Source organism: Ursus arctos, unplaced genomic scaffold (assembly GCF_023065955.2).
Source record: "Ursus arctos isolate Adak ecotype North America unplaced genomic scaffold, UrsArc2.0 scaffold_19, whole genome shotgun sequence".
NCBI lineage: Eukaryota > Metazoa > Chordata > Mammalia > Carnivora > Ursidae > Ursus > Ursus arctos.
This window is the reverse complement of record NW_026622863.1, coordinates 11195031-11209677: the sequence shown is the minus strand read 5'-3', so window position 1 is coordinate 11209677 and position 14647 is coordinate 11195031. Positions and strand designations below refer to the sequence as shown.

General features: G+C 37.0%; 1 protein-coding gene across 19 annotated transcripts in view; it reads right to left on the bottom strand.

Annotated features, from left to right (window-relative positions):
* Positions 1-3806: 3806 nt before the first annotated feature.
* The window catches only part of CHD9 (chromodomain helicase DNA binding protein 9), a 212483-nt gene continuing 201642 nt past the window's right edge, over positions 3807-14647 (bottom strand). For 18 of the 19 annotated variants that reach the window (XM_026494743.4, XM_026494741.4, XM_048224064.2 and 15 more), the window contains 3 exons: positions 12697-12825; positions 9889-9993; positions 3807-7334 (listed from right to left, as the gene is read on the bottom strand). In XM_026494743.4, coding sequence (XP_026350528.1) covers positions 6453-7334; positions 9889-9993; positions 12697-12825 — 1116 coding nt within the window. In that variant the 3' untranslated portion in view covers positions 3807-6452. Of the gene's footprint in view, positions 7688-9888; positions 9994-12696; positions 12826-14647 lie in introns of all 19 variants that reach the window. The other variant, XM_048224070.2, reaches the window with a different exon arrangement.

The window sequence follows — 14647 nt, the reverse complement described above, 5'->3', positions numbered from 1 at the left end:
CCTCCGCTATGAGCCTGCTTCTTCCTCTCCCACTCCCCCTGCTTGTGTTCCCTCTCTCGCTGGCTGTCTCTATCTCTGTCGAATAAATAAATAAAATCTTTAAAAAAAAAAAAAAAAAAAGACCTACCTTTTGGTTTTATAAATTTTCTCTACTTTCCATTTCATTAATCAGGCTCAAATCTTTATTTCCTAACTTCTTGCTTTGGGTTTAATCTGATCTTTTCCTAGTTTCTTAAAGAAGAAGTTATGTTGATTTGAGATTTTTTTTTTCTTAATGTAGATGTTAACCCTTTTAAACTTCCTTTTATGCTTCGCCTTGGCTACATCTCATGTTTTGGTATGCTGTGTATTTGCTTTCATTCATCTCCAAATAGTTTCTAACTTCCTTTGAGATGGAGATTTCTAGGACTCATTGGTTATTTATGAGTGTGTTAATTTCCACATATTTGTGAATATCCATGCTTTGCAACGGATTTCAAATTTCATTCCATTGTGACTGGAGAACATACTTAGTATGATTAAACCTTTTAAACTTTGAGACTTGTTTCATGGTCTATCCTGGAGAATGGTCTTGTGTGCCTTAGAGGATTTTTTTTTTTTTTCTATTATTTGGTGCTGTGTTCAACAAATGCTTCTTAGGTCCAGTTGGTTGATAGTGTTGTTTGGGCTTCTGTTTTCTTGTTGACCATTTGCCTACTTGTTCTATCCATTATTGAAAGTGAGATATTGAAGTCTCCAAGCGTTATCATTGAGTTGTATATTTTTCCTTACCATTTTGTTAGTTTTGCTGCATGTATTTTGTGGCTCTGTTCTTAGGTGCCTATTTAAGTGTCATATTTTCCTGTGAGAATGACCCTTATAACATTGTAAAATGTTTTCATTAATTTCTAGCAACATTGGTTTGTTTTAAAGTTAATCTTTTATTAGTATAGTCACTCCAGTTTTATGTTTACTGTTTACATGATATATCATAGATATATCATGCATATTTATGATACGATCTAAATAATTAATATATCTAAATAATTCACATATATATAATACATGAATTATTTAATTATGATCAATGATGGCATGTCAAATCAGTCGAGACATTATATACTAAATAATGCTGGGATACTGCATAATTATTTAAAAAAATTCAAATTAGGATTCTTATACTATATGTATGTTACCAAAATAAATTTTAAGTCAACAAAGGCACTAAATATTAAAAAAAAAGTAAACATGTCTATAATTTGGGGGTGAAAAGATTTTTCGGTGGAAAAACATCAGAAACTTAAATGTGAAAAAATGGAATATCAAAATGACCACATAAAAATGTAAAAATTGCACATTAAAAAAAAGGAAAAATCACAGGCAAATTGGGAAAAATATTTACCACTTATATAACAGATATTGCACAGAGAACATGAACAGTTAATACACAGAATACAAATGGCCTTATGAAGAGATACGAAAGACTTTATATTACTAATAATCAAAGAAATGTAAACTAAAACAATCTATTTTTTTGTCTATCAAATTGACAAAGATTAAAAATATTCTAACGCCCAAGGGTGCCAAAGAGACAGGGGGAAGGAAGTAGTTTTATGCTCTGCTGTTGGGGTAGAAAACAATACAATTAAACTGGTCTTAAATTCAAACAGAACTATTTTATGTCTAGGTGTTTATTTTAATGAAAGAATCCTAAGTGTATGAAGAGACTTAATTACAAACATATCTCTGTTTAAATAGCCCCAAACTGAAAAATATCTAAATGCTCAATAATCAGGCATTAAATAAATTATGTTGCATCTTATATAGTGGAATGAGAACGTCCTTAAAAATGCTGTGGGAGATTCTTTAATGACATGGGAAAATTATCATGATATAATAAATGAAAGAAAAGTTACAAAATGGTATGTACAGTATAACTCCATTCTTATTAAAATAATGTATAATATGTATATGCATAGGAAAATGACCCAAAGGTTAACAGTTATCACTGAGCATTCAACATTATGGGGGTTTTGGTTTACTTTGTGCTTCCCCAACGTCTCCTCAACCCTCCACCCCCCAATTTTCTAGAATACGCATGTCTTATTTTTTTAGTAAGAAAAAGGAAGAATAATTTAAAAATTCATCAAGATGGTATTTTTGCCTATTAATTTGGCAAAGATACTTCAAAAGACAATACACAGTATTGGTAAGATTTTGGGGTGAACATGCACAAAATGGATGCTGCTGGGCTAGTATAAATTGCTACTCATGGCATCTCTGTAAACTTGGCAACACAAATCCAAATCCTTAAAAACAGAGGAAGTTGTCTCCCTTCTAGGGATTAAGGAAGTCCTAGGGAAGGATGCAAAAGATGCATATTTAAACTCAAATGTCCATTTTTAAGTACATGGTTAAATAAATTACATCTGTATGAGACAATATATGTATTAAACAACACAACACGGGCTACTTATTGACATGTCAGTGTATTAAGGGCAGAACAGTAAATATTATGTCCCACATAATACTGCTTTAATATGAAAATGTGTAAGTTTCCTAGGGCTACCATAACAAATTATCACAAACGGGGTGGCTTAAAACAATAGAAATTTATTCTCCCACAATTCAGGCCCCAAGTCCAAAATCAAGGTGTTGGCCAGGCTGCTTCCTTCTGGAGGCTCTGAAGGAGAATCCGTTCCATGACGCTCTCCTAGCTCCCAGTGGTTGCTGACAATCCTCGGTGTTCGGGGCTGCATCTGTACCACTCCAATCTCTGCTTATTGGTTTATGACCTTCTTCCCTTTGTCTGTGTGTCCTCTCCTCTTCTTATCAGGAACCAGTCATTGGATTTAGGGCCCTCCCACCCCTAGTATAACTGCATCTTAACTAATGACATCTGCCAGGACCCTATTTCCAAATAAGGTCACATTCTGAGGTTCTGGGTTGACATAAATTTTTGGATGACAATTCCACCCACTGCATGTATATAACATACATATAAAAACATTGGATCTCTGTATGAACAGTATTTATCTCAGGGTGGGTTTATGATGATTTAAATATTTTTTCTTTGTGCTTTTCTGCATTTTAAAATAAATAGCTTATGTACTGGAGTTGTATTTACCTAGAGACTAAGTTCTAAATTTATTGTAGAAGATGAACATTACTTGTAGTCAAAAATCGCTCTCCCTCCTATAGCTCACACAAAACAGAATCCATCGCTTTGTACAGAGTGTATCTTCTTTCAGAAACATCTAACATAGCCAATTCTTCCTCCAGCACCGGTACAGACAGATTACTAGTCCTCTGGGTGAGCACTAGACAAAGGAGTTGGCTTGTGTTTACATGCTACATTGTACAAAAAAGAAAAAAAAAGGTTTTCTAAGCACCGAAGTATACGTAAATGGGTTCTAAGTTAAATGAGTGTATGATGAGACTCTATTGTTCTACTTTTCTAATTAGGGGACAACTACATTTCCTTCATGTTTACAAGAATGCTAAAAACGATAGTGCTGAATTAGGAAAGACTCTTAAGACCAAGGGGAAAAATAATTACTGATATCCAAAATGTACGCCTGTACAAAGTTAGGTACATCTCTGAGTCTTTCTGGACATTTTTAAAGGTCAGGGGAAGAAAACGTAAGGAAATAATAATATTGTGGATATAATTATAGCCAACTTCTGTCTTTTAAAAATTCTTCCAAGGTATACTTTCCTTTTAGAGATTTAGGACTAGGGTTTCTTTCGCAACTAGATTAAGATAAATTATAGATAAAAGTCAATTAAAAAAAGGAGTATTGTCATGTACAGAGGCTGACATCATGGGTAGTCAAAGAATATGTTTAATAAAAAATAATTAAACTTCCATTTGCTCTATAGAACATCATAGAAAGTAATTTAATAAATTACAAATGACTTTTTAAGACGTTTGCTCAACTACAGAAAGCAAATTCAGACTACACAAAACACAACTGGTAGATATTGCAAATGTCCAAAAGAAAAATTGGACTAAGACTTGAATCATGAAACCTGAAACAAGGGCTATAAATACAAGGCAATAACAGCTATAATTCTTTTAGTAACTACCAACACATACTTGGATATCCTTTCAACTGCAACTTTAGTATTATGTAATTCTACTGATTTTTTTTTTCCTTATAACCCTTAACTTTACACAACCATATTTGCATTTTTTTAAGCTGACAGCTGGACAACTTTTCCCCAGTCAATACTAAATAGAAGTGTCTTGAAGCCCAAGAGAAAGTTGAACGTTAGTATTAGCTTTAATGCTTTGAAAACTGCAATTGCCGTATTACATAGAAAGAGAATCACTAAATGTTAACCAAATTCATTTGATCATAATTAGGAAAATACTTTATCTCATAAATTTGATATAAATTAGATTTTTAGTGACAACATCTAGGGCTTTCCCCCCGCCCCCCCTTTTTCTTTTTAAATTGGGGAAAGAAAGGAATGAAGATTATGTGGGTAGAACTAGAGGGAGAGAGGGAAATATGGATGGTGTTGAAATACCCCACCGGCAAACTAAGTTAACTGTGTTTGAAAACTTTGGCTATCTCATAGGTGTATTCTAGTTAAACAAAAGTGCAATACTGCAAAGGGAAGATACTAAATATGTAATATATCATTTTCATGATGAAGAATTACTACCCACTTCTCCTGGATGGGCATTATAGTGACTATTGCTAAGACATTGCATAAAGAACTATCAATTCAAAGTACTATTTTGGGAAAAATACAAAAATCAATACAATCTCGATGGAACTTACATGATTTTGTAAATACATGTAACACTGTCTCTCTAATGAGGGATTAGTTATCTTACATACAGAAACATAATTTACTGGTAAAGATCTGGGAAAATCCAATATAATTGCTGGATTCATGACAAAAAAACAGAGTTCTATCAAAACGTACTGAAAGTTTTTTTTTTTTCCTGTGGGAGAGAAGGGGGGTACTTTTCCCCCTAGATTTAGCCCCTCGCAAACTTTATCACTGACTTATTCAAGTACCAGGAAAATGCTAACATCTCTCTCTCCTTAGGATGTAAATGGGATTTTATGTCCAATTCAGTTCTAATTGCTTTAAATGCACATGAAGGTGGTCCTGGACCTCTCCATCTTGTCGGAATTAATAGCAGCTTTAGCAGGAGAAACTGTATCACAAATCAAATATCAGACAAATTTTACATGATAAAGGGTTCTAAGAAATTGGCCAGAAAAGCCCTGGGCTCCGTTTTTGTGGTTTACAGGTATGACTTGTACATATTTTTTGAGATCATTCAAAGTGCATATTCAAAATGGGCCAACTCAGTATATTTAATATAAACTGATAACCCAACACTGATTCTGGGCAACATTGAGTCTGCTTATACCTAGAAACTCAAAAAAAAAAAAAAAAAAAAGAATTTAGACTATTCTGCATATTACTTTATCACCATGATCGGTTAATGTTGGAATACTTCCATGACATAAAACACAAATAGAAATCTACACGAATAAAGCAAACAAACGGTTTCTTTTACATGAAGTATGCTGTGTGGAAGGTTCTTCTCAGTGGTATTTCATGAGTTTGCCTTTTCTGAACCCTGGAAACAGACATTACTCATCGGAGACATAATGATTTCTTACAGGAGGCCAAGCTTTGAAAAAGTAAAACTAAGTATGTCTAGAGGGTGCCAAAGTCCCATGACACAGGATTCTTTTATGACTTAATTTTACTGATATCAGAGTTAAGCTCAGCAAAAAGCAAGTCGTATTTCTTGCCAGATTAACATGATATAGAGGATGTGTTTAAAAAACCCCTGAAAACAAGTATAGAATTAGAAACGAATGTAAACTTCCTAAACTAACTCAGCTGAGGTAACAGGTAGCCAGTTAAATTGGCTGATTGGGAAACTTATTTCTTCTTTAAAACACACGTGTACCTGAATTGGAAACGTCAGCAGTGCATCACGACACTAGAGCATTTTCATGTAATTAAAGCAATGGATGGTGATGTAGATTCTACAGCTTTCATGACATTCATTAGCTGCCCAAATTATTGCTGAGTTTTGATCTGTAAATTATAGGTGTCAAGGAGGCTGTAAAACTATATTCAAATTAAATCAGTAATATGCATAAAGTATTCTGTGTTCACTGCAAATATATTAAATATACAACTCTTATTGAGCATAATTTTCATAAAATTAACCCCCAACAAAATTATAATGCCTTTTTGTTGTAATTTTACACCTTTATGTATTTGATAGTACATACGAGTTCAGAAACTTATGGATCTTAAGAAATAGTACATGCAAAACGTCTCTGAAAGCAGTTTGCACTTCTAAACAAATAACTGAAATGTTCGGTCAGTAAGTTACTGATGCACTCAACACTGGGGTATTTACAATTCATAATTAAAGAAAAAAAAATCCAAAATCAGTTCATAATTTAAGTGCAGTCTGGGAGTCAGTCTTCGTTACTAGAATCTGAATCCTCGGACGACGATGACGTACTGTCAGATCCAGACGAAGCGTCGGCTTTTTCTGAACCCTCATCTGTGCTGTTCTCGTTGAGAGGACTTGCTTCAGTTCCCCCTTTGTCTTCCTGATCTCTAACTCTGGAATCTTCCTCCTTTACTTCCTGCGACTTAGACGAGCCCAAGTCACTGTTTTTGTTTTTCTGTACGTCAAAAGTATTGGACTGGGACAAAGTTGGCATGTGGAGATTAAGGCCTGGAGTGAGCAGCATCCCTGGGTAGAGTATATTCGACAGCAGTAGTGGGTTAAGAGCTAACGGGCTGGCAGCGGCCGCTGTACTTAATGCCGCAGTAGAGGACGTGGAAGGAGAACTCGACACGGAGTTTTCTCCCCCGTTCTCTGAATTTTGACTCTCTGTCCTTTCTTTTTTTCCTTCTAGCTCCTTCGAGTCATTTCCCTTTTTCTCTTCGGTTCCAGATTCGGTAGGCTTTGTCAGGAGTCCTCCCATGCCCAGCAGATTTGGTAAGCCAGTCATTCCTGACAGCAGCATGGGGAACATGGCGGCCACGTTTTTAGCTTCTCCTCCAGAAGAAAGGCCGGCAGGCATTCCCATTAGCCCTGCGGTGACTTGCAGAGACTGCAAGTTTTGTAGGTTTTGTTGTAAGGCCTGAAGGGTTGTGAGATCCACACCTGGAAGTAATCCATTGGCTAACAAAGGATTGCCGGACACGCTGGTGGCAGTTGCTGCCGCCGCCGCTGCCGCCGTGGCCTTGGCGATTCCACTTTTAGGCCGTCGCCCCCGCCTGCTGACCTCCTCTCTCACAACAGGACCAGTGAGAATACGCTCATACATACTTTCTGGAAGAAATCCCTGAAAAAAAAAAAAATCAGCAGCAACAGCTGTATGAGAATAAAAATCAATAGCTATCACATTAAAATCGGTAAGTTTTCATAAACTTAGTTTGTACTGATAGAACGTAATCAATTATGAAAGAGATGGCCTCATTTCACATTGTAAGTAGTGGCATGAAAGAGTTCTTCCACTTCTTATTTTTTCATAGGGTAAGAGAGGAGGAAGAGGCCTCTAGCTTTCTTCCACGTTGGTATAAGAGTTCTAGAAAACACAAGGTCCAAAGACATTTTCTCATGAGGGTTACTTCCACACTCTTCCATGTTTCACATCACCGATTGCTCTAAAAGACTACAGAAGTGCCCTCTTCCAAGCTAGACAAACGACAGGGAGAGGACAGAGGAAGTAAGTGGAAGGTTAAGATTACAAAGAGATGCTTCATGTGAATCTTTGTCACTCCGGGACTAAGGGAGGGAGATACAGCCATGCTGAGGAAGCTATTCAAGTGACTCTCCCCTGACTTTCTGGGCTCAGAGCTCCTAGGAGTGGCGGGAGTGTAGAGCCTCTAGACCAGCATTGTCCAAGAGAAACAGAATGTAAAGCACATACGAAATTTTACATTTTCCAAGCAGCTACATTAAAAAAGGTAAAATGGAAACAGGTGACATTAATTTTAGTAATATAGTCTCACATAATTTAACCAAAATATTTCCATTTCAATATGTAATCTATGAAAATAAAGATACTTTCTATTTTTTCCAAACTTAGTCTTCAAAATCCTGAACCAGGGTGGGGGGATGGGCAAAATGGGTGAAGGGGAGTGGGAGACACAGGCTCCATTTATGTCCTAAGTTGTGAGAACAGCTTTTAAAATTAATTAGTTAACTAATTAATTAAGGGGGGAGGGGGAGAGGGCAAATCCTAAGCAGGCTCCACACCCAGCACAGAGCCTGAAGTGGGGCTTGATCTCATGACCCTGGAATCATGACCTGAGCCAAAATCAAGAGTTGGAGGCTGACTGAGTCACCCAGGTGCCCCAGGTCACAGGAGTAAAAAGCACAGCACAGGGAACACAGTCAGTGATGTTGTAACAGTGTTGTATGGTGACAGGTGGTAGCTACACTTGTGGTGAGCACGGCATAATGCATAGACTTGTCAAATCACTGTCGTACACCCGAAACCTATGTAACATTGTGTGTCAACTATACTCAAACCCCAAAATCCCAAACCAGTGTTTTACACTTATTACACATCCTAGTTCAGGCAGCCACACCTCAAGTGCTCAACAGCCACACATGCCTAGTGGTTACCACCTGTGACAGCTCTAGACAGCTCTACACGGCAGTTTCAATACCTTTTTTTTTTTTTTTAAAGTAGGCTCCACGCCCAGTGTGGGGCTTGAACTCATGACCCTGAGGTTAAGAGTCGCATCGTCTCCTGACTGAGGCAGCCATGCGCCTCTAGACAGCAGTTTCAAAGACTCTCATGGTACTATTTTAAAATTTTGTTTTGAACTGATCAACTTATTTGCTTTCTCTACAAAAGCATTAGGGTTCCCTGCAGAAAACAAGACAATGAAAAAATACAACAGCAAAAAAGTCATCTATAATGTCACCATTCAGAGAGAACCACTGCTAACATTTTAGGATGGATATTTCATTTTCCCTTGTGCATATGTACAGATTCTACAATTCTCCCCACTTCCATTTCTAAAATAAACAGAATCACAACGAACATAGTTTCATAGCCTGCCCTTTTCATTTGGACACTTGTAGAAATAACAGCTATTCTTTATTTGGCATTTACCACACGGTTAGGCTTTGCTTTTCCGAGAGCTTAATTACCACTCCGTTTAACACACTGTCACCTTTTCGTCCCTTGTCATTAGATGTTGTTCTTCTAAGGTATAATTTTTGCACAGTTGCACAGTTTTCCAATATATGGATGGACCACTAATACATTCCCAATTTTTTACTACTATACTGTGATGAATATCCTTATATATTTCTTTCCCCACATCTTTGGTTAATCTTTGTGGCCGTGCTCAAATAATCATCTTGGAGGTTAAAATAAAAACAGATCAGTGTATGTTGATTCCGCATTCTGTGAACTAAACACTGGCTCATGTTCACACAATATTAATGCTTAACTTAAAATTTCATCTCTGATATAATTAAATGGCAGCTAACTTTCCTTTTTAATTTGAGTATAGCTGACACCCAATGTTGTATTAGTTTCAGGTGTACAACTTAGTGATTTGACAGGTTTAGACATTATGCTGCGCTCACCGTGGTGCAGCTGCCATCTGCCCCGTGACTTACGCATTCTGTAACTGGAAGCCTGCACTTCCCTTTCCCCTTCATCCATTGTGCCCACCTCCCCACCCACCTCCCCTCTGGCAACCACCAGTTTATTCTCTGTATTTATAGATCTGAGTCTGCTTTTTGTTTGTTTTGTTTCTGGTTTTAGATTCCACTTATGAGTAGAATCGTATGGTAGTTGTCTTTCTCAGTCTGACTAAATGGCATCTAATTTTTAAGATGATGTGTGAGTTAGTATTTACGGAATTACTCACAGACTGCTTAACAACATCTCCCCATTCAGGAGCTACTCCATATTCTGAATTTTCTTTCAGGAATCTACACAGATCTTTCAAAGGGGGAGCAAATGCACCTCCAACCTGTAAATGAAAGAGATTGTTAGACACTTAAAAACATTATTAAATATGAAGACATTTGCTTTTATTCTGTGCTATATAGAGTTTATTTCTTTAAGATACATGTGTTTCTTGAATTACCTTTGACGACCTCTACCATATTAAAAAGGACTACCACAAGCCAAAACCACTGCTAATATACTATACAGACACGTGGATGTAAATTTTCAGTGCTTTAAGTAAAGTGACTAAAATAGTAAAACGAGTAATTACCATTTACTGCACCTGCTATGCTGGACAGACAACATAGCCTAGTTAAGAGCACATACCCTCTGGAGTCAGACTAACCAGCTGTTCCAACCGGGGCAAATCAGTAAATCTCTCTGAGCCTCCATTTTCTGACCTATAAAAAGGGAATTACAACAACACTTCCCTCATAGGGTTTTATGAGGATAAAATGAAACAATTCAAGTGCCTTAGGACAGTGTCAGGCACATAACAAATAAGTTCTTCTTCTTCTTATACACCAAGTATCACGCTAAGGACTTTAAGTATGTAAATTTATTTTAGTTCTCACGATATCCTTTGAGACGGTATTATTTCCATTTTTTAATGAAGGAATTAAGCCTCAGAGAAGTTATGTAAGTCGCCTAAAGCCAGCTAGTAAGCGTTAGGGCCAGCTTTCAAACTCAGGTCTCACAACTCATGCTCTTATCTATTATGTAAATTAAAACCCTGAAATATACAAATATACACATCTTTTGAATGTGAACAGTGATATAACCAACTAATCACAATATGAAAAAATTTAAAAACTACATATAATAATTAGAAGGAAATTAAAAATATTTTGAATTTAAATGATTTATATCTACCAACTTAATGTTCCTTTGGAGTCTAAAGATACTTTGTAATTCCTCTTTCCATACCTTTCTGCATATATACTATCTCTTGATAAAATACAGACAGGATTTTAATACGGTCGGTTATAATACCTGTAAGTATTCTTTTCTGCTATTTCCTATAGTCTTTACTTAGTCTCTGAGGTTTCTGTCGCCTTCTCCTTTTTGTTACCCCCTTCGTTAAGCTCCAGTTTAAACGGAGGCCCTCTGCGTGATTTATGGGGATTCAGCAGGTGGATTCTTTTCAATCCTTAAGCCTATACGCTTGAGACTCAGAACAATAAGTAATACAAATTAAGGGAAATGAACAGGCCCCTTGTCAGGTTGTAACAATTAAAGATAAAATTAGGAGTCTTTAATACCTAATAAGTAAAAATACAAGATTGTTCCATTTCCTTAAAACTGGCTAAGACTAATTTACTCATATCTAGAAATGCTAACTTTTGTTGTAAGATGAAGTGCAAAGATTTGTAACACAATCTATGAAAGCACAAAATTAAGTAAAATGCTACTAAAACATCATCTTGTTCTTTCCCTAATCTCCCTATGACATCATTTTAGAGTACTAACAAAAGCTGAATAAGCTCTCTCCATACAATTGGGGAAAAATCAGTATTAATTTTAATGAGCTGGGGCATATAACAATATTAAAACAATTGTTAAGGTAATTTGTGAGTAAAGGAACTCAATGAGAAACTTGCTGTTCTTATTCTTTTTTATTTGGTTGCATGCTTATCCATATAAAAAATAAAGAATAAAAATATCAGAGCTATAAGCCTACAAAAGGGTGCCACAAGTGTTCTACCATTTACTTTTGAGGTGAAGGAGACATATACCAACCCATAAACAAAAACAATTTGGAGAAACACAAATGTTGAACCACATTTGGTTTAGAAATAGAATTTGGAAAAACTGGACTCTTAACCATTCATCAGTCAAAAAAGCAGTAAGATAAACAAAGCAGTGCCCTTATTCTATAAGGCACTAAAATGTTTAAGATATTTTTTTTTCATCTGTCAGAAAATTATGTAATATGCTGATTTTTTAAAAAAGATTTTACTTATTTAAGAGAGAGAAAGAGAGAGGGAGAGAGCACGAGTGGGGTGAGGGGCACAGGGAGAAGCAGGCTCTCTGCTCAGCGGGGCTCGATCCCGGGACCCTGCGATCATGACCTGAGCTGAAGGCAGACGCTCAACCGAGTGAGCCACCCAGGCACCCCTGTAATAGGCTGATTTAAAGGAACAAGATACTTTATGGCCATCTGATAGGAAATTAGAGTGATAAAAATGTAAATCTATGACGGCCTGATGAGAATGGTGGCTCTCTCATCAGTTTCTCACCCTCTGCACTGTGGGCATTCTGGATGGGCACTGGGAGGGACTGTCCTACGTACTGTAGAACGTTTAGCAGCATTTTGGCCTCTACCTGCTGGATGCCAACAGCATCCTTCCCCTGCCTGCCACCTCCCCAACACCTACCTCCCCACCTCCAAAGGTGGGGCTCCCAAAAATGTCTCCAGACAATGCCAAATGTCCCTGGAAGACAAAACTGCCCAGTGCTGAGAACCGCTGCTTTGGACGCAGGGCCCTTTGGCAGTGTCATACTGTTTAGGCGCCGATGTGTCACGGGACCTGCTTACTTTATTCCATGGCTTAGCCAAAGATGTGGGAATTGAAATTAAATTGTGTAAAATTAGAGTTCATGTCTTTTCCCACAAATCTGCTAGTTTTAACCCATTTCCAGGTCTGTTAGAAAATACCGCATAATGAAGCAGTGTTCTAAAGATCTCCTAAATATAAAGAATTAAGAATAAACATATACATACCTTTCTGGCATTTCTTCTGTTAATCAGCTGAACACGTTCTTCTCCAGTAAGACTATTAACATCGAGTTTATTAGGGTTTCTGCAACGATGCCTTTTTTGTTTGGGCCTCCCTTCATGAAGCTGCATTCTCTAAAACATATAATCAAAGAAATAGCTTTAAAATCTTCACTTGTGCAAATAGTACAAAAGAGCTAATCCAAGTAATTTAATTCTACAATATTGAAGGTACATATATATAATACATATTACGTATTGAAAATACATATATCTCATCTATTTTCCCTTCAGTATATTATATATATATACTTTAGATACACTTTTAAAATAGTTAAACGTTAAATATTTTTACATTTACACGGTTAATCCTTGAACAACATAGGGATTGGGGTGCGGCCCCTGCATAGTCGAAAATCCACATGTAACTCGAGTCCCCCAAAACTTAACTGGTAGTAGCCTGCTGTTGACCAGAGGCCTTACTTATAATATAAACAGTTGATTAACACATATTTAGCATGTTATATTTATATTGTATCCTGTATTCTTACAACAAAGTAGGCTCAAGAAAAGAAAATGCTATTAAGAAAATCATAAAGAAGAGAAAATACATTCTCAGTCCCATACTGTAAAAAAAGCATGTATAAGGGGACCCACACAATTCAAACCTGTTTTGTTCAAGGGTCAACTGTGTAATAAAAGTATTAAATATGACTTTAAAAATATATAAATCTTCTCCTCAAATTACATATTTAATCAAATATTCAAGGTCATTATGCAATCACAACACTATCATTCTGTGTGCATTCGGACTCCTGAAATGAGGTTTTCCTTAAATGCTCTTACAGATCACTGTGTCGCCAGTGCTGTCTGAAGGAGTTACTGATAACGCTGGAGCAGCCTCCTCTAAATTGTACAGTTCTTTACTTTTTCTCCTGATAAACTGCATCCAAAACAGCAGATTTTTGTGTGTGGCTACAATCTATGTTTGTGCCAGTTGTGGCTTTCCTCTTCTCTCCATCTCACTAACAGTCTTTCCTCAAGTAATCTTCATGATATTAAAAGATATTATTCTTGCATTTTACGAATGGGAATCAAGGCTTGGAGAGGTTGCCTTCCTCGAGGTCGTGCAACGAGCAGGCAGTAGTATCTGGCTATGAAACTCTTTCCATCAAACCATGCCGCTCACCTCTACAACTTAACAAAGCAGGGTTTGATGTTTGTAGCTATTTCCGACCAATGAGAACACTGCAAGAGACGAATGCTCAAACTCTTCGGCGTGGCAGACCCATTCCATCACAGCCTGGACCTAAACTCACCTTTTCTATCCAGCTACTATTACCCCACTCATTCCCTCACATACCCTGCAATATCAGACCGGCCACTGTTTTATGAATAGGCCTTAGAGTCCTATCCTTTTTTTTTTTTTTTTAAAGATTTTATTTATTTATTCAACAGAGATAGAGACAGCCAGTGAGAGAGGGAACACAAGCAGGGGGAGTGGGAGAGGAAGAAGCAGGCCCATAGCGGAGGAGCCTGATGTGGGGCTCGATCCCATAACGCCGGGATCACGCCCTGAGCCGAAGGCAGACGCTCAACCACTGTGCCACCCAGGCGCCCCGAGTCCTATCCTTTTTTAAACACTTCATACTTATTTTACAATGCCTAGAATATTCTCCTCTGGTGTTAACCTGGTCAAATGCCTACTTATTCTTTATCATCCACCAGTCATATACGTCAGCTCTATTTTCTTTCCATATTTCCCTGGATACTTTGCCTAGGCAGAGTCGATCATTATTCTTTTATCTGTTTCCATGGTACTCTATACATATCCGTTATTATATAACTACATCTATCATGTTATAACTATTTAGCTATAGAGATATCCCAATAGAGCGTGAAAGCTAAGAAATCATTAATGTGAGATATCCTTCGGAAACCAAAACTATTATCTTGT